We start from the raw sequence: 20820 nt of genomic DNA, 5'->3' as shown, positions 1-20820 counted from the left end.
TTTTCATAAAAGCAGGCATCATTCCACATACCTTCCAGAAGCACAAAAAATCACCTTAAGTAGGTGTAGTGATGGGTCTGGTACTTCGCTCCCTGTCAAAGAAGTGACTGAAAACTCTGTCCCGATAGAGCCTTTTCTGCGTGATTAATAGGATTTGCCAGCACTTGTCCAGCATGTACCAGAACATCCAGTAGCCCCAGGCTTGTATTTAAACAGCCGATTTTTGCCTGATGCACTAGAGAATTTCAGCACACTAACAGCAAAAAAATACATAGTTCCTTCATTATGTTTCATTACATTTTGCCGAATTGTTGTTCTTAGTTTATATTTTATAGACAACACGAATTTGCCAAAGTGAAGCAAAGAAAAAGCCATGCTGAAAACTTTAAGCTGTGTATAATTTGTGTTCTTCCGTCTAAATTTTAAATTCTCTGCCTTCGTGAATGGTAATAGAGAAATAAAAAAGAAATTGTCCTCTATCATTGAACACAACCTACAACCAGTTGGAACTCACAGGCTAAAGAAAAGTGTTGAATTTTTGCAAGACAAGTTCTGATAGAGATGAAAAAAATGGAGGAGATCAATGGAAGTAAGTGCTGTTGACGCAATCAGTGACATTGCTCTCTGGAAACCAGTAAGAGGCTCATGACTTTTAGTTGAGGCTGTTCTCTCCCCAGAAAAATGTTTAAGAAATTATTTCAGAAACTATTTCAGAAATAAAAAACAATGAATGAGGAAAATATCAGGAGATACGCTTCCAGTTCTCCTAACAGAACTGTGACAACTTCTTGGTATAATTAGGGAAATGTGGGTACTCTGTAGGGAGTGCTAAAGCTGTTGATCTTCATGACAGTAAACTGTATTTTACGATGCCAACAACACAAAAATGATACTAAAAATGCTTCAGCCACTTGACAGAATGCAGAAATGGTAGGACAAAAATGGGAAATAACTTGGTCTTTGCAGATTTTCATGCAGATCAAATAGTGCCAGTTTATGTAAAATTAAACATTATGCTGAATTAGATATGAACGTGTTGTGTGGGTGTGTGGGCTGGATAATTCCACAGAAATATGCTCCTAGTTGGTCTGGATTATATTTGTGTATGAATATCGAATAGCGCAGAGATCTGTTATTAGTTACTGTAGTACTCTACAGCTGGAGCCTCCGGGCCCCATTCTGAGCTGGTATACGTTTCACAGCTTATTTATGGCTGTTTGCATTATGACAGCTTACAGGGACAAGGAACCGTCCTAATTTTTTTTTTTTATATTTTTTTTTTTTTTCCCCTGACATGTAATGGTAACCTCCAAGGTGATGGTTAACCCAGTATCCCGGCTAAATCCATTTGCATGGGCACCAAACCAGCCTCTGCACTTTCAGGTTATGACCTTCTTAATTTCTGACCCTATATCTCTCTATTCTGTCAAGCAAGGAGGAATTCCAGCTGCTTCTTGAAAATACTACATTCCAATACTTTACTCTGAAGTGCATTAAAGGAAAGGCTGCCAACTTACCCAGAAATCTCTGCAAGAAATGAATCTTCAATCAATAAAAGGCTTGCAACTACTATTAGCACACTTTCTTGTGCAACATTAAATTATCTTCCAGAGAATAAACAAATAAGGAAGTGTCAGCACGGCCAGCTACTAAGAGATCTAAGCTACCTAAGGATTGATCTAAACTCAGAAATGACAGGCTGTCTGGACAGCATGTATGGATAAAATTTATAGTAGATCATCTATTTGAATCTATAAAGGAACCTGCAATGCTCTAGTTGTGAGCTACTGTGATTCTAAACATTTACTGGAATTTTCCTTTAAAGATCAGGAAAAATATCACTATAGAAAATAATGAAGGCACTGGTAATATAGAGAGGACTATTTAAAAGAGGCAGCCAGGACGTCTGCCCTCCTGCTTTATCACTAATACTGCAGAAGGTTTTACATTATGGTATCCTGGGCTTCAAATTAAATGTCAAATTCAATTTGCCACTGAAAACATGAAGTGTGTGACTGCCCTTAGAGGGGTAACCTGACAGCACAATTTCATAATTGGTGTCTGCCCTAATACCGAGTTAAAATACAGGAAGAGTTGTTATTTGACTGCAGTCATATCTTACTCTTTAAAAATAAACAATCCACCCCCAGATAGGCTAAAAAACATTTGGTTGAAATTTAAGCCTTTAGTAAAGTTCACTGATTTCATTTCAAATCTTTGGAAAAATAATGTTAAATACAGTATGATAACAGATACAAACCTCCCTGATGGGATCGTGCCACCAGTTACGTCTTTATGTCTCTGACATTTAGCTCATAATAAAATGAGATTTGTGAAAGAAAATGAAGAGGTGCTTATTCCACTTAGTACCTTATTTTTTCCCCCTTTCTATTCAGACAAGCTTGTGTTTTAATAATGAGATTTCTAATCCACTTTAATATCCTATCATTATATCTTAGTGAACTATCTGCCATATAAGTAATAATAATGAGGTATGTTTAAATATAAAAATGCATCCTTAAGCATTTAGACACTTTTAGTACTGGTTGTAATTAGAAACTTAAGAAACATGTGCAATTAAATATGCTCATAAAAAAACCAGATACATCTCTGTAGCACCAGTCAATTTGTTGCATCATTAATATTCTTCAGTATGGCAGTTTAAAAATGTATTGCAGTGTTTCAAGTGGAAAATAGCTAAGAACAAAATTATTAACATTTAAACCACCATAACTGTTTCAGAACAACTGAATGTTTTAAGTGTCTTCTCCAAACTAATTTTGTTTTTACAGATGCATTTTCAAATTCTACATCTTTATCTATAGCTCTAACACCTAAGTTCCAAAGATAATGTCTTTCACTGTATATTAAATAAATTTTTTACTATCCTGAGATGTGACAACTATTAATTGTAATGAGATAGTCTAGTCAAACCATTCAATTAAAGCAAATAATATTTTATTCCTTTTTTTCTTATTCATCTGAATAGCTTAAGATTGAATTAGCTATATATTTTTAAAATACATTTTGTTAAAACTTGTTTCCAAAAGTGTCTGAAGTGACTTGCTACTCTTAAGCTTAGGAAATTTCTATCCTGTCGAACTGAAGATGTAATCCTTTTGACCCGTTTCATTTCTGCAGAGAATCCTTTCATCTGAATACGTACGCAATAAAACCTTTGTGCTTATGCAAAATCCTTGTAAAATGATGATGTACCCTTTTCATGGGGTCTGTATATATAGAACACCTCAACTTGGAGAACATGTGCTTTATTCTTTCTCAAATAACAGTATAAGAATTACAAAAAGACACCTCATATTTGAAAAGCAGAGCAATGTTTTGCTTAGAACAGGCTGCCCAGGGAAGTGGTGGAGTCACCACCCCTGGAGGGATTTAGAAGATGCCTACATGTGGTGCTTAGGGACGTGGTTTAATGATGGACTCGACAGTGATAGGTTAATGGTTGGACTCGATGATCTTAACGGCCTTTTCCAACCTAAATGCTTCTGTGATTCTATGACTCTGTGATTAGACTGAACTTTTTAGCTAAGATTTTGTATTTAGTTGATTATATATTATGTTAAAATAAAATAATTGACTAAAACTGGTCTCATTTCCTAAACCTGAGGGCTAAACTTATGTGAAATCTGCCACAGTGACTAACGCAGGTATTGACCTGGGCCTCAGGAATGAGACATCAAGACAAGTTTTCTATACAGTACTGTCATTTTTCTAATTTGTGGATTGGCATTGAGGCAGACTTGTAGCACACAAGCACTGATGGGACATTCGCAGACAATCTCTTTCCACACAAACCTTTCTTTGTATCTCCCATCCTCTCTACACATGAAGCAGCCTCCTCCACTCACTGCATGTAGCCGACATCCTTTTTGTATGAATGTCCTTCTGACAGGCTAACAGCATCACGTAAGGCCCATATGCAAAAAGTGAGCAGGGTATTGAAGGATCTTATTTCTCCTTAACACACTTTTGGGAGCCTGCCCTGCATCTGCTTTATAAAGTGAATAGGACCTCACATCTTAGGCACAGAAAATTTATTGATCCTTTTCATGTGTCGTATTGAACACCCTGGTGCACAATGCACCCTGTTCTGCCAGAGCTGATTTGTCTGGAAGTGAGCACAGAAATGAATTGAATTTAGAGGTCCACAGAGAGATTGCGGCCACTACTTCAGAGCATGATATACACACAATCTGCAGGTTTTTATATCCTTGTAGAGAGCTGAGTAGTGATGCTGTTTTGTGTTATTAAAATGCATAATATGGTTAGTCTGGCAGCTGCATTAAGTGGAAGGCTTAAGCTGTGCTTATTTATACTGGCTGATATAATACCAGATGCAAGTGGCAGTCAAGGATATTTATTTAACTGCAGTCATCTTCCCTCTTGGCACTAGTTGGCTGCTGCAGAAGAGAGGCCAAGATGAGCTGCTCCTCTTATGCTTTGGAGGTAGATCTACTGAGTAGGGCTGAGACACACAACAACAGCAGTGTCATGCTGGTCTTGTCTTTGTCCTTAATGCCCCTGCTTGGCAGAGAAAAGACAATTTCCAGATGTGATTACTTTGGCACATCTTACAACCTCCCAGAGGAATCTGGAAATAAATAAGTGGGGCTGAAAAGAGTAGCATAAGAATATACGTTCTTTCCTGCAATTTTGGGTTGCAAATAAATCAAGTCTAATACAAACAATGCAGGTTGAGGGCAGGTCACTAACATGACCCACAATTCTGTATCTGTTCCACCCTGAACTTCTCGAGTTCTCTGAGCGCATCTGTAGGACTTAATAAAAGCGCTTGAATTTATTTGCTGAATAATTAATGGAAAATACTGAAGAATATTCATCACAGAGGAAGAGTGATTTTATTGTAAGACCACTGGGATAGGTGTTAAATGACCGGTTCAATTTTTCATATCTTATGGAAGCTTTCAAACAGGCTAGAACAAACAAGTGAGGACTGCTATCACTCGGGTTTAGCCATCTGAAAGTTAATTGAATAATTTAGGGTAGCTGTCTAGGCTTCTGCTGCAATCAGGTTTCCATCACAGTTAGCAAAAAGAATAAGGTTGTTCATCTCACTCCCAAAATAGCTGTTCAAAAATGATTTGAATGAATTTCCCTTCAGGTTGTCTATTTCTCTTCATTTACTAACAAGAGAGTTATATACCTAATTTACAAAGTGTCAAGTTATACATAATTTTCCTCTTTATTTCCTACTACTTAAATGTGATTAATATTGACATAACTACAAAAAATTTGAGGAGAGTGTCATAAGGGCTTGTGGGACTTTAAGAAATAACTGTTCATAAAGTTCATACAAGAAACCAGAGAGATTAACTGTGGTAGTTGTGAGCAAATCTATGTTACTTTTCCAGTCCAGGCTTTAAGAAACTGGAAAATCATGCTGTCAATCTGTGTTGCAGTGCCCATTCACATACCTAAGCAAGAGCAGCAAGTCTTTTTAAACTGCTTCATCCCCAGCAGCTGCTGCTTCTCTGAAATGTGAGCTGAATTTTAGAAGCTGTCAGTCTGTTTGACAAATGGATGGGGGAAAAAAACCCCCAGAATTAATTCCACTGCTTTCCTTCTCAGAAGACCTCATCCTATAGGTATTTATTCACCACAGAACACGTCCATGCCTTATAGTGGGAGCAGCATGTTGGAGCTGCCTCGGAGTAGCACAGGAGTCCATGGTTGTAGCCCTTCTAAGCAGCCAGTACCTAAAGGTATATACTGAGTCACTTGACTTGCCTAAGCAGTATTGTGATTTTTTCATGCTATATTCACGTGAATGTAGCCAAATAGCAGCGTCTCACTACTGCTAGTTTAGAGAAGCTGAGAACCATTTCTGCCGTCTACTCCTTCCCCTGAGCCACAATGATGACATCTTATGCCGGATTTGCAGTGAGAATCCCAAAGAGGATCTAGCTCCTCTAGCAAGTAACATTGAATGATCCCTGAAATAATTCAGCATTAAACCAGCCTTCTTGGTCAAATGATTTTGTTAATCTCCGCTATACTTATTAATGGTTGATTTCGTAAAAAAGTAATATTAAACACAATGAAAATTCAGTCGATTGGCTGAAATGTTATCATTTCCTTGCTTTCATCACCAGCTTGATATGAATGTATTGGAAAGGGAGATATTCTGCATCTTTCATTCAAAACCTCTTTTTATAAGTATGTATGTGCAAATATATTAAAATACTAGAAAATAATCAATGTTTAATACAGTATTAATTTCTTATTTTATGGGTACTGTGCACAGTTTTCAAAACACGTTTAGTTCATCTGAATAATTTAGAAAATCTTGGACTCATAAGCATTTTGAGATTCTTATTCAGCATTTGAAATCAAATATTTTGTTTTATTTTTCAGAGAAGTAGTTCAGATGCTCATTCACCAATATAGAAATTGTGATTGATCCACATTTCAGAAATAGCCAATTTGCTTCTTTTGTAGCATTTTGAAGCATTCTATGCTTCTTTCTCGAACTTGACTGGTATGTTTGAAAGCTATATTAATATCATGCATAAGAAAAAAAAAAACCTTATAAAATATTAATTTAGATATTGAAAGTCCTGGTTGCTTGCCAGGAGGAACCTGACAGGGAAAGGTTCCACTGCAGAATAAACTTTTAATATTGTTAACAGTAAATTAAGTGTTCATAAAACAAATCAGAAATTGTTTTATGAAAGTGCTAAAACTTGTGCTTTATTAAATTTTCTTTACAATAGGTTGAACTATTATTAAACCTTGAAAATAAATGATCTTCCCTTGGGGTGATAATCAATCCTACAAGACGCCTTGCTGTTTACATTGGCTTAATATCATTTCACTTTCATTTGTCCTATAACAAATTCCACTGACATTTCTTTGTAAAAGTGTCTATGGTATGACTTTTATCAAATATTAACTTAATATGTTTTTATTAAATTTAAACCATTTTGTAAATAGTATTGTCAAAAAGACTTTGGACTGAGCAAATTAATTCTTTATTGAAAGCAAGCAGGAACATGAACTCAATAGAGGTTATTTATATTCTGTATAACCAGTGTCTGTCATAATCATGGTCTAGTAGTTAACTTTATATGTAAATATATCATCAGGGAACTCTCAACAGGCAAGCTCTTTTTAAAAACTTCCAGCCAAGCTATCTCCTCTGTTCATGATGAACTTCCTAACATCTAAGCCTTTGCCTTTCTGAAGCCTCTCATTCTCCATGGACTGAGCATTACCAGGCCTGATACTCATGGGAGCAAGGAAGACGGGCTGAACTGCTGACTGCAGCAATTCGATTCATGTCTTCCAAGTCCTCATTGCGCAGGGAGGTACAGAGACTTCGGTGTTGATTAGAAGGCTCTATTTCAGTGCTTTAAGCTGGATCCTCAGTTAGACCTCTGTCTTTTTCCAAGAGTATAACAAGCCTTTTATAGAGACCCTAGTCAGTGATACTTAGCTCATTGCATTTATTGATTTCATAGGTTTGCCACCTTGAGGAATCTCACTAGGAGTTTAGTTGTACTTTAGGCCAACATCCTCCACTTACTAAATGTGAAGAAAAATATTTCCTAAAAATACTGTCTAAAACCATGTAACTATATCTGTTCTTCATAGGATATGCTATTTTTTTCTTTCCATTCAGACATGTGGGTGGCAATAGCTTAATTTTCTACTCTCTTCAGTTCCTGCTCTTCCAAGTCCATGTAGAACATCAGAATTGCTGATCACTGGTGTTATGTCTTCATTACCTGTGAGCATATTCCTTTTTCTAAAGGAAAGGGAAAATTAAAGAATTTGAAGTGCTAGTGACTTGAGCTTTCCTCTAATATATATTGATAGAGGAAAAAGAAATATTACAGAGAAAACTTTTTTTTGCTACAAGTCACATCCTTTCCTCCGAGCAGTATAGTCACTGTAGAGACAAAGACTTGTGTTACACTGCTTTGAGGGAGGATGTGGATTTAAGTAATCATCCCTTTCATGTTGGTACAGATAAACTGATAAATATGAATAGGATGGAAAAGGGAAATAAGGTAGTGATAATGGAAGGAAGCACTTTGATATCAGTATCACAGCATCTATGCTAAAAGCTTCACTTCTTAACTATTTTAACTTAAAAAAGAACGAATCTTTGCAGTTGCATATATATTTATCCTAAGTGCTAGAAAACAAACATTAATGATAGTAGGTGGTATTATTATTAGAAAGACCATGGTTTTACTGAATCTAGTTCAAGTCTCTTGCACATTGGTGTTGACAACATTGCATTAGTACACATGCTCTAAGTATTCACAAATTTTTTTGGGAGTCAGAACCATGAGGCAATAAGCACCCTGTCACCACTAACCGAAACAATTCATTAAAACAAACTAGATGATGAATGTTTTAATAAGTTGTCTACAATCAGAACACAGAATTCTGGGGAAAACAAAGGACTATGGTTAGTATCATGTGGAGATTGAAAACCACATCTGCTAATTCTTTGTGCAGAAAAAGAAGTTAAATTTGTTAGATAAATTACTTGCTGCACACTATATACATCAACTTTATTTTAGATCACTGATTTTTACAAATTGTCATCAGGAAAGTACATATCCCAAGTATTAAAAAAAAAAAAAAAAAAAAAAAAAAAAGCTCACTGAATCTGCATATTTTGTGAAGAAACCAGAATAAGACCAGGACAGGAAAAAAAAACTCAACAAATGGTAGACATTCCATCCTTACTTTTAAAAACTAGAATGTAGAGCTCTGTCAAATCATGCTATTATGCAAAAAAAAATCAGTAGAACATAATATATTCTGGACAACTTCATTTTCTTTTCTCACACTGAATTACCAATGAAGCCTATGAACTGTTCCAAACAAGCCACCTGGATTTTTGTGATTTTCAAACCAGGAACAACTGAATACAGCTTGTATATACACCCTCAAGCTACTTTAAGAATGAGCCAGTTGCAAGAACGACAACTTTCTTACAAGATTAAAGAGAATATTCATTAACTGTTTTTAAAGCAGTAACACTCCTTTTTCTTTTTTCTTTTTTCTGTAAGAACAAAGATGCTCTTCTTAATGGATTTAGTGCAGCTTTGGTCTTTTTGCTATAATCATAAAGGAATTCTTCAATCACCCAAGACTTTATAAAAGTGAGAGCCCAGTTATCCAAAAGATCAGATGACAGCCTTTGATAGTAAATCTGGGAGTACATCCCTTCATTAAATCCAGAGCATAAATTAGACTATATGCCTATATTGATTAAATATAGCATTTCTGTGTGCTTGCTTTTATTATTTCCTAGAAATCACCTTTTGTGATTATCCCTCATGCCATGTGGTAGCCCCAATATATGCAATAGCAATGACTTTGTCAGACTGTATGAACTGTACTCCTCAATTCTCAGATGTACAATAACCCTACCTTGTTGCTATGCATTCCGTTTGTCCATATGGCCAGTAAAGTGTTTGTCGGGTATCCCTGAAGAAACAAGAAATATACAAAAAAAAAAAAAAAAAAAAAAAGTAAAGATGCAAAATCCTTTTATTATGATAATAATCAAGATTTCTAGTTTTTTAAAAAGGTATACAGTGACATATTTTGCCCCTGCTTGTTTTGCTAGTAATTGTCCTACCAAGATAAACCAACATATTTATACAACAAATATCCTAATAGGAAGGTCGGTGTTCAACATTCATGACTTAATTCAGAGCATCTCGCTGTCATTGTGCTCTGCTTTTACATTTTAATATGCCTGTGTAACAGGACTGAAGTTTGTTTTACATTGATAAGGTCAGGTTATGTAGGTCACAGTTAATGGCTGTCACGTAAAAGTTGTTATAGCTATTTAGCTATAGGGTCCTTATCTGGCACAAGTTGCTATAACTCTGTTGTTTTTAATGAAACTTTCATTAATTTTTTAATTTTTTTCCCGGAGAGCTTAAAATCATCATGTTTCCAAGAGAAATGTGTTTAAGTGCATCTTTTATTTTGATGTTCCCATTGCTTGCCTCCAGTTATTCCTCATCCTGTTTCTGCTCTACCAATCACAACCTTTAGTATTATTTTTTAACAGTCTGATCCAATATGCACAATAATACCTAATACTAATACCAATAACCACAATCTCCCACTTCAATGATGGAAATTTTGGTATATTTTTCCCTGTTTATGCAACAGAGAAATCACCAAGTTAACATAATTTCTGTGTTGCACCATTATAAAAGCAGCTGAGGAGAAGTGAGGAAAAGAGAAAGAAGAAAGAGTAATAAAGTTGGGAGGGGGGGAAGCTGTGCTTTACCCTCTTTAACAGATATGGCCATAAGGGAAAAAATTAAATATTAATGAAAATACTTATTTCCCAAAGGCCTGGCCAGCAAAGAATGCTGAATGAGATAATTCACTAACCAAAGGAACACAGTGACTGAAAAGCAGATTATCACTGAAGTGAAAAACAAAGGCAGCTGACATTAATAATTAATTGAGAAGGTTTCCTGTGGAGGTTTAGATGAGCTACAGGCACTATGTGTAAAGTCACTTGACTACCAGATTGTTATGTTCTCTTTCAGAGATGCTTATATTAATGTGTACACCCAATATTAAGTTTGCCTGGTCTGAGTTACCTGGAAGGAAATACAATCCTGAATGGGAATTTTTCTCGGAGTTGTACTTGCTGTGCTGTATAAATGAAAGCTGACAGGTTACACCTTTAGATTGTTTCAGGAATAACTCCCAGCAACATAAACAGATGCTATCGTCTTGTGCTCACACTGTGTGTCTCTCCCTAGAAGTGTATACATACATGTTTGTCCCTACATATGAGGGAAAGACTGTCAAAATAGGTTACAACTAGAGATGCTCAGAGAGATGAAATGGAATAATCCAGCAGGAGCCTACTCTTACGTTACAAAGTTGTTATTTTTTTTGACAACTGTGTTGAGCTCTGCCTCTGCTCTCTTACTGTGAGTGTTCTAACATAGAGGTAAGACCCCTGAAACAGCAAGTGTGGCATGTAGCTAAACTGATTATAATCTGAAGGAGTCATATTATCCCCCAGTTGGGTTTGATAGGGGAACAAAGCAAATTCTCCTTTGTCTCATTGTTCTGTCCCATGGAATTGCTCTTGTAGCTGTGGACACAACCTCCAGGGGTTGAAGATTCCTTGGGCTCCAAGAAGAGGATCTCAAAGGCTTCTTAAACAGATATGACTAATTAAGTGTAAGAAATGAACTTTATGTTTGCAGCTTGACGTTTTTCAAGTCAAAGACCAGAAGTACACTCATGTCCATACATAACCACCTGAAACTTCTCGTATTTTGGACTGAGTTTTCAGTCATTTGAACACAAAATCTCTTAAGTTCCAGTGTGTTAAAGTTATTGATATTGTTAAAGGGATAGCTAAGAACACAGTGATCAAAGATGTAGTCAGTCAAGATGTATGCAAGAGTCATGGGACACATAGGAAGCAAAAATCTGAGGAGCGGTAGAGGGAGGTAAGTATGAATAATTTGTTCTGTATAAATGGTGGTTGCTTCAAATGTATTGGTAGAATCTTTACACAATGAGTAAGATGGAAGAAACTGGAATCTATTCCAAGCAAATTTCCAAGTAGTAAAAAAGCCTGAATTTTCCTAGAGCAAATTTTTATTTTGTTTTGGGCTTTTATAAATGCTTTATACCAAATATCAACATATTGCTTTCAGGAAAAGAAGAACACATGCCAAGCTTTATGCTTTGAATACGTCTCCTGTGAAAGATATGTGTACTATCTTCTGTCTAAGTTTGGCTTTTTGGAAATTCAAAGCTTGAATACACATACAGCTTTAGGGTGATATCCATGTATATGTACAAAGCACTGCCACAGACAGACATTTCAGCTATTAACACAGGAAACTACTGGAACAAGATCCCTCTGAGTATCTGTCAGGCAACCTGCCCCTGTGCATACAGAGTTCTTTGAAACTAGACTTTCAGTTGCATTAGGACCAGCTCTGTCTTTTGAATTGTCTATCATATTATTGAAAGATGTTTCTAATTTTCCTGACAGAGATTTGTCTTTGTCTCACTAGGCTAAGCTTTAATGAAGAAACGTCAACGTTGCTAACAACTGCACAAAGAGGGACTGAAGACCTTTGCGACCAATGATGTGGTTGTCATGGAAACTGTTTCTGTTTCTGTCATTCACTGGCTGTCTTTCAGGTAAATCAAAACAAACCCAAGAAAACTCTGCTTATTGTTTCAAGGCTTTTAACTGCAAACAGAAATAGGAAGATGTAAAAGCATGCCAGAGAACAACATCATCATTACTAAAAGTATTTGCCTAGGTGCTGAAATTGTAAAAATTTAGAGATTTACAAGTACTGTCCATCTGCTTTTAATTTGTACATTAAGAGAGGTCAGCTACATATCTCATTTGAAAAGACAATGACAGGTTATTATTAAAAAAAAAAAAGAAAAACAATGGAAAACGATTAATTACACAGTGCTTTCCTAAAGACTAACCACTGCGGAATTTTTCACTTCAGGATTGTGTTCTGGTTTTGGAAACTAGTTATTAGGTTGTTTTCTTTTTTTCTTAATTCTGTGTATGTTTTACTGATCATTATGATTTTTGTCTGTGTAGTGAGTGTATTTCTTTTGCAGGTTTTTCTCTTGGCATTAGCTTAGTTGTCTTTACCTTTGCAAGTGATAAAATGATCAATAATCATTTAGGCTTCTCACATGAGAATTTTTGTAATTTGATAGCATATCGTCTCTAATCGATCTTTCTTTGGCTGCCCCATTTTCTTAATGCTGCCGCTTATACTACCTCTCAACTGCCTCTCAACTCAGCTACTCTTTTCTCAAATTCTTCCAAAACTTTTTTGGTTTTGGGTCATCGCAAGATGAAATTTAGTAAAAATCAATGAAATAAAATATTTTGTTATAATACTGTGGTGTTTGACACAGGAATTTAATAAAGGAAAGTGCCTGTGGATAACAGCATGTATGCTTTGAAAGCATACATGAAACAGTTTGATCTAATCTGGTTTTTTTCATGGAGCTTCATTATCATAAGTCCATTACTTTTGGACCGAGAATGTTTTTCTTTTTTGTCTTGTATTTTCAGGCACATTATCAATCTTGGTAACATTTCTATTTGGTGATTCTACTGGTAGTGTCTTACAACCACAATCTATTAATGCATTTTTAATTTTTTTTAAGTTCAAAATTGTATTTTTATTGTTACAATTTCCAAAAACATTGACACAAAATTCAGAAGCATTTCAGAAATTCACATCTAGAGTTTCTTCTTAAGAATTATATCTTCTACCTTGCAAACTTTAAGAGTTAAAAGTCAACATCTGGCAGAAGGTATTACACAGTGAAATTAATGTACCTGAGCCTACAGTTAGTTTCACATAGCTAAAATCTCTTTACCCTCAACTGCTGTTAGACAGAACACCTGTAAGTAGTGGAGTTTGCTCCAAACAGAATTATCTCACTCTGTACAACACAATAACATGTTGCAAAATCTGAGACACATTTCATATGTTGGCAATTCTGTGTACTAAAATTGCATATACAGGAACGAGTTTCAGCTGTTTATCACAGCCATTGTTTAGGTATGTTTATTAAACCAACATCTTGCAAAGCCTTTAGAGCATTAGCAGAGACTAATGCTAAGATAGCATTAAAATACGTAACTACTTTGGAATTTAAACTGAAAGTCAGTATTTACAGAAGCATTTTATTTAAATAACATAATACCCTGAAAACTCTTGCCAGTCATTCAGCACTATGTTTCAAATTAACTGACTATTCCTCTCATATGTTAACTTGCTACCTATATCCAATGGTTTGTAAAGCATTCTTTTATATTTCATTTTGATTTGTGATTCTTTAGGATTCTTAAAGGTTTATTCCATGTTACTGGCATAGATATAGACTCTTGTAAGAAATCATTTTTAACTGCAGTACTTGTTTTCACATGCTGTTGAATCTAATGGGATAACACATATATTTTTCTCATACACAAAGATAATTTTGTAATGATTTCATTAATAATAATCATTTATTAGAAAATTTAATGCCGTAAGAGCTGAAATTAACCAAAGATGACAAAATTGGGTTCAAAGTTATTTTAATTAGATCATCAGTGTAACTGGTAATTTACTGTCTCCATACCTTTCACATTTGATTACATCATTCTGCATTTGGAGCTGCTTTTGTATTACAGCACTTGCTAGAACATGTTTACAACTGGAAATAGTTCCTACAGCTGATGCACTTCAAGGTAGCCTAGTAAGTTAGATGCCTGAATGCACTGTTCTTAACGATAGAGCAATAGATATTGATGCTGCTACAGTAAGAAAGTTCATTCAATTCCTGTTGTTTTGAGCTGTGTTAAAATTCAGTATTTATCCATTAAATCATCAGATCATGGGATCACTCTTAGCAGCAGACAGTGTTTGGAAGAGAGTACTACACTGTTATATTGATTTTGCCATGGTGAGGGAAATCATCCAAGAAGAGAATAGATGACCTCCCTAGCTTGTGTCTACTATTTTTATATCATTTTTATCTTAAAGCTGAACGTGGCATTTTGGGGTTTCCTTATGCATGAATGTATGCAAATGTGTTTCAGCTATGTGGAAAATAATTTTGGGGTGGAGAAAAATGGAGAAAAATGTATTCTTTTCTGAATACAAGACTGAGGACTGAATTATGTCTCTTACTCAAGTTTAATAATTTTAGTATAAGCAAAAGGTAGTCTGGGACTACAGCCCACAGTTATATACTTAGATTCTCAGAAAGTTTACATTTATGAAATATTGATAATTAGCAGATGCAAAGAAGGTATCGAGATTGATAATATATTCTTTCTTTTCTTATGGCATATTATTGCCCTTCCAGCCAAACTGGAGCTGAAGAAGAATTAAGCTGTCATTTTAGACCTGGGGTTTGCCTCACTTCTGAACTGACAGTTGGAAAACATACTTATATTTTGTTGGTTTTTTTTCTTCTTCCAATGAGGCTTTCCTGGAGGGAAAGACCTCAATCTCTTAGGGAACAGGTTACCGAGGGGGAACTGTTAATCTGAAATTCAAAGGACCCTTTCGTATCTGATTCGGTTACAATAATACCTGAAGTGAGTTCAGAGTTGGCCAGCTTAGATTTAAATCAAGTTCATCAGAATTTGATCTGTTGGTAATTTTTAACTTTCTTGAGAGCTTATATGTATAAATACAGTTACAAATTATATGTTCAGGGCATTTTAACAGGTGCAATTGTAATTTTTCAGTGGAAAACCATAGAATGATACAGGGCATGGCATCGTCAATTTTGTCTTCTGAAGGATTTGGTCACCTGTCTGTTCTTCATGCATAATCATGACCTAATGATTCAGGCTGCACTGTCCAACGTACAATGGGACTGGGGGTATGTTCCCGGGGTTTTACTGTCCTGGTTCCCCATAATCACTTTGTAGTCTGCTTTTATGTGTATAGTAAAGGTTATTTATTTTTGATTCATGCTAGTAACAGCTAAGCAGAGAACCTTTTCTTTGTCTATAGTTGCTAAGATTTTCTTGCACTGATTTCTCAGAGAAGCTGGAGTTTAATATTGCTGGAAGGCATTGCTTTAAAACAGCACTCCCTAACCTTGGAATGAGACAAACAGGTATGTCTCTTTGTGTTTCAGGAAGAGGAGAAATATTTTTTAAATGGAAGAAAATCACATCAGATTACCAGCTCATGTTTAATCAAAAAAGCAAGACTGGCTTTTATTTGCAGATGTAAGACATTTGACAAAAGCCAGCTTGAGAGTAGGGCTCCTGTCATTCTTTACAATAATTATTGCTGCCTCTGACAAGTTGTTTCAAAGTTTAAATATATACTAAAAATTACATAATAGAGTGAATGGCATTTATAGAGGTCTGATTCTGTTTTAATCTAACATATATCCCTTATGCCTTTTTGCTCCCCTGCCCATTTATCTACTTCTTCAAAGTTATTACCTGTTTCATGTTAATCAGGTCAAAGCGAGACTCATTTTCTCTGTAAGACTTTATAATTCATGGCATTAATAAAATTATGGGTATAATGAAAGTAGCAAGGCTTCGCAAGATCGAGGCAGTACCTCTGAGACCCAGTGGTCACTGCTCATAGCACCAAGTGGGTAAACACCTGTCCTTAAACCTCATCTCTATGTACCGTTCATTTCACATAAACCATTCTCACTACCAAGCAAAAACTCACTAAATATAGTGATTTTTTCTCTGTATCCCTCAGTATGGTGCTCAAAATTAAAAACAGCATGACTTTTTCTGAACAGTTGCTTGCTAGAATATGATATGAATGGACACTTACAAAAAACGCTCCTAAGTAAGAGAGCATATGTGGAACAAAAACAAGTGTCCTGTCTAGCTTTGACCTACAGCTGGCAGCAATCTGAGGTGCTGCCTGTCTTTTATTATGTCCATCCCTTTCCATCTGGCTACTTGGAGGCTTTTAGGAATTGTCTCTCTCATCTGCACTTATCAGCTTCCAAAGTGCATCTCAAACCTGCTCAATATGTGACTTTCAGAATTCCAGCAGCCACTGCCAGGATTAAAATTCATAGCCTAAGGTTCATAAACTCATTAACCAAATCATATAAAATATTCATACCACTCTGAGTGCCAGGACTATTTCTCGTTTTTATTCCTCCCCCTTTTAGACAAGGTCCTTGCTACATCAGAGCAGACAGTATGCGAAAGGTTTCTTCTCTGCCAAACGAATGATGAACACATGAATGACCAGTATTCATCAGTGATAAGCCTATACAATTACTCACCTTCCCCCCCCCCCCCCCCCCCCCCGCCCCCTCCTGGGCTCTGCACTGATGATGACATAGCAAATACCATGCAACTTTGTCATCTTTGATAGCTGAGCACAAAAGCCCGGAGACAGACCTCTAGATAAGTACTAGCGCCTGGGGACTTTCAAATTCTCAGTCTTCCAAGTAAAATGGAAAAGTCAGAACACACTTATCCCTTCTACTGCCCATCCTGAAATACTGCTTTTGCAGACAGTGCAAAGCAAGAGAAGAACAATTTGTCACAATGTTGAAATCCAAGGTAGACTGCTACCCACCTTCTCACTCTTGGATTCAGTGCTTAACTGAATTGGGGAGGAAAGCACTTATCTGCTGAATGTTGCACTTTGTATAATTCTTAATTCAAAAGACGAATGGAAAGGTAGAAATCATTTACTGCTGCCAGAATCCTGAAGTGTCTTTAATGTTGAGCGTTCAGGAGTCTTAAAAACTGGAAAAATGGTCATGAAAAGAGGCACTTTGAGTATGCATGTAGGAAAGTATTCTTATGAGAAACTTTTCTGCTTGTTTGCAGGTGTGGGGTTTTATTCTGGAATAAATTATTTAGGTTTTTATGCCTAGATGGGGCTATGTAATAATATGGTCATATGCTGATATGTGATGCTTCAACTTGCAGGTTACCAAATGTTAGGCAACCACCAGAAGCCTTTCTTTTAGCATGGAAGTAATTGATTAATTGATGTGCTAGGCCTCTTCAGGGCTAACACCATAATAAATGTGAGCAATGATTAGAATCAGAACAAAAACATTGTTGTGTATAAAAGAATAAAACTAATGATTGATAGTTCATGACGTAACAGTAGTAACGCATCCACTAATATCACTGGCATACTAGAACATATTTTAATTATCTAACTATACTTTCTCAGTTTATTACACTTCAGTTTTTTCATTAAGAAGTTCCTACCTCCTAACAAGCTTTTATCAATCATACAAACAACTGTCTAGCAAACTGATACTTAGATTAGTTCCACTTTGGAACTGGCATTACAAAACTTTCTCCAGAAAAAATTTGTGACACCCACTGAAAAACAGATTCCAGTCATTCTATTGTCACCACCAATATGGAGAAACCTTAACCTGCACATCTATCCTCATTTTTTTATTTCCTCTTATTTGGTGGATAAGTCTTATTGTGACAAACAGTTTAGAGTCAGCCTGTTGCAATCTGATGCTTTTAAAATATTTTCTATTGCATTAGATATGATGCTAAATCACATGTTTTTTACTGATAGAATTATACAAAAATATAATGAAGCAATGTTTTTGTGTTAAGATAATGATTTTACCTTTCTGTCTGGGAGTTTACACAGAAATATCTATTGATTTCAAGATTACACAATAGGATAATGGCTCTACTGCTTCTCTTCATATTTTTTTAGTGATAGTGGAGATGAGATGCTGTTGGGATTCAGTCCTGACGTTGTACTCCAGGAGTCTCATCTTGACCTGGAGTCAAAACGTCAGTCAGTGTTACCAGTTTATAATGGTTTAGATTAAAGTGTTTGTTCATCCCTCTCCATCTTTGTCATTAAAATATTAAAGACTAAATCTCTTTTAACTTCAAAACTCCCATCATTTGAAGCTAAGGATGCTCAGCATCTACAGCACTGATATAAGCTAGCATTTATGTCAGAGTACAATAAGGAAGGAGTCACTCTGTTTTGCTTGATGTTTTGCCTGATTTTTTACTTCTTAGAGACTTCAGACTGCCTGTTTACTTTTATGGGCTAATAGAAAGGTAGCGGGCTAGTAGGAGAACAATTGTAATAAATCTATAAAAGCATCTTTTTATAGTCCTGCTAGTAGGGAAAAGTCTGCTCTTTAGAAGCTGTCACAAAGAGCCAGACAAAACAGCAACCATACAGGCCCAGATTCATCTCATGTAACTTGAATGTTTAAACTGAAATGTCTGAGTTAGGGAATAATTGCTCTCCTCTGCTATATAGTCAATGAACAGACACAGCCACTTATAAAAGGTAGCTAAACCCATCTGAATCTGAATTACTTTCTGGAATTCTGCACTAAAACAGGCTAATTTCTAACACTAAAGATATGAAGTCAGAGCTCTTTCAAGTTTTTGGGTGCTTAAAGAACATAGAGAGAAAACATATTTCTGAACAGATATTAAATACTCATAACAATGGCAGATACGAAAAAAAATATTTTGTCCTAAGGTAGTGTATAAACTACACCTACAGAATTATCCCAAAATAGCAGTGAAAGCTTTGACTGAGAAATGAACAGTTTTAAGTGTTGTGTCAGTGAGAAATGCCCAGACTCTGGATAGACTGTGAATGCTACTTCATCAGGTTGTCTCCTCATCCTGGCTGTGGGATGGCTCAGTGTAGTCAGGCACATGATAAGGAAAATGTTCCTGCTATAGGGTGCCAGGCAAAGATCTCTGACCCCCAAGCATTTTCCTGACTTCAAGTGTCTTTAACAATAACAGCAGGTGGTGAATTGCATTATCTGCTCCTGAGCATATTCTGGAACTTCATCCTTACATCCAGCACCTCCAGGTACCCTGTGTGGCAAGGCAGTACATCTCTATTGTGTCTCTAAAAGAGGCTTATACACTGTTAATATTTAATAGGGCACTTTGGTTACTAGGACAGTCGATCTGTTCTGTTTCATAAATGTTGCTCTTTTTTTTACCCCAAAGTACTGTTTAAATTTGTAGCCACTGTAAACAAGGTCATGGAGTCTGTGTAGAGACTAACTTAGTGTAATCACTAGAACAAACCACCAAACCTGCCTCTCAGCTACTGTGCAAAATGTTTACCTTCAGCCAAAAGTTCAGCTGAACATGCCCATGGAGGACAGCCCTACGCAGCACGGTGGAAGATGGCATCTGCCAAACTAAAGGCAGCACTCAGGGTCCCCTGGTTTAATTCATACTGCTGGCCAGCAAGATGTTCAAAGTAGTTCTTAGTACTTTCCCCAGATAGTCCATGTCTTTTCTAAGTACTGCGGTGGGTGACACTTTGCCAGAAGTCCTCATCCCCAGGAACCTCTTCTGCTTTCATCCATACTACTAGGAATTCAGCAGTTGTGCAACACATTGCAACAGTGATAAAGCTTTTGTAGGAATATCTCTAATAGGTTGGCTGGCAAAAGTAATTCATTCTATGAAGTGACTCTCATTTTCCTTAAGTGTGCTTCCAGATGACCACTTCTCATGACCAGAAGAAATAAAAACAGTAACGCTGGGTCTCAACAAGCAACTGAGTCTGGTTTCCTTTTCTTCTAGTGCCAGACATGTACAAGGAATAGTTAGCTTATAATGCAGAATAATTTCTAGTTTCAGTGCAGCACTAACAGTATAACAAACACATAATAAAATAAGTCATTAACTTCGTTTAAAAAAAAAGTCATTAGAGGCTAGAACAATGTTTCTTAAGCATTGGCCTGGCCTTTTCTAATAGGAATGCATTAAAAAGGCAGTGAAACCTTTGAAATTATGACAAATTCAGCTTTCAAATTAGATACAGTTTTCTAGTAATAAGGGTAAAACAATATTGGAACAACTCTACTAGGAGAGCTGGTAGAAATGACAATGCTTCAAGTCGGAAAGCAAAATAAAGTATCTTTAAAAATTAAATGTTTTATCAAGTTTCTAATAGAAATTGTATGGAGGATGTGAGTGAATGTGTGTGTGTATGTGCCTGTGTTGGAACAGAGTAATACTGGGTTGTCTTCTAAATAATTTTGGATTGCATTGATCCTTGTGGGTGTTTTTGGCTTTGTTTTGTTGTTTGCTATTTTTTTCCTTCCCTTGGGGGTTCATTGAGAGCATAGCAAGCTCTCTACTGCTCTCTTCTACAGGGCTGGTCAGAAGTTTCTCAATGTGGTATCAAACTGCCAGGCTAGATGTGTTCATGAATCTTTCTGGCTTTACTGTCATACAACCAGATGAGCAAGACAGAAGAACAACCAAATTGTTGGTTT

The 20820-nt window shown here is 36.1% G+C and overlaps 1 protein-coding gene across 7 annotated transcripts in view; it reads left to right on the top strand.

Annotated features, from left to right (window-relative positions):
- Positions 1-20820, top strand: part of CNTN5 (contactin 5) — a 679382-nt gene that overhangs the window by 288352 nt on the left and 370210 nt on the right. For all 7 annotated transcript variants that reach the window (XM_049823513.1, XM_049823512.1, XM_049823515.1 and 4 more), the window contains one exon: positions 12081-12210. In XM_049823513.1, the coding sequence (XP_049679470.1) occupies positions 12153-12210 (58 nt within the window). In that variant the 5' untranslated portion in view covers positions 12081-12152. The remainder of the gene's footprint in view (positions 1-12080; positions 12211-20820) is intronic.

This window comes from Accipiter gentilis, chromosome 19 (genome assembly GCF_929443795.1).
Source record: "Accipiter gentilis chromosome 19, bAccGen1.1, whole genome shotgun sequence".
Taxonomy (NCBI): Eukaryota; Metazoa; Chordata; class Aves; order Accipitriformes; family Accipitridae; genus Astur; species Astur gentilis.
The sequence above is the reverse complement of the archived record's forward strand: the minus strand, read 5'-3'. Positions and strand labels throughout refer to the sequence as shown.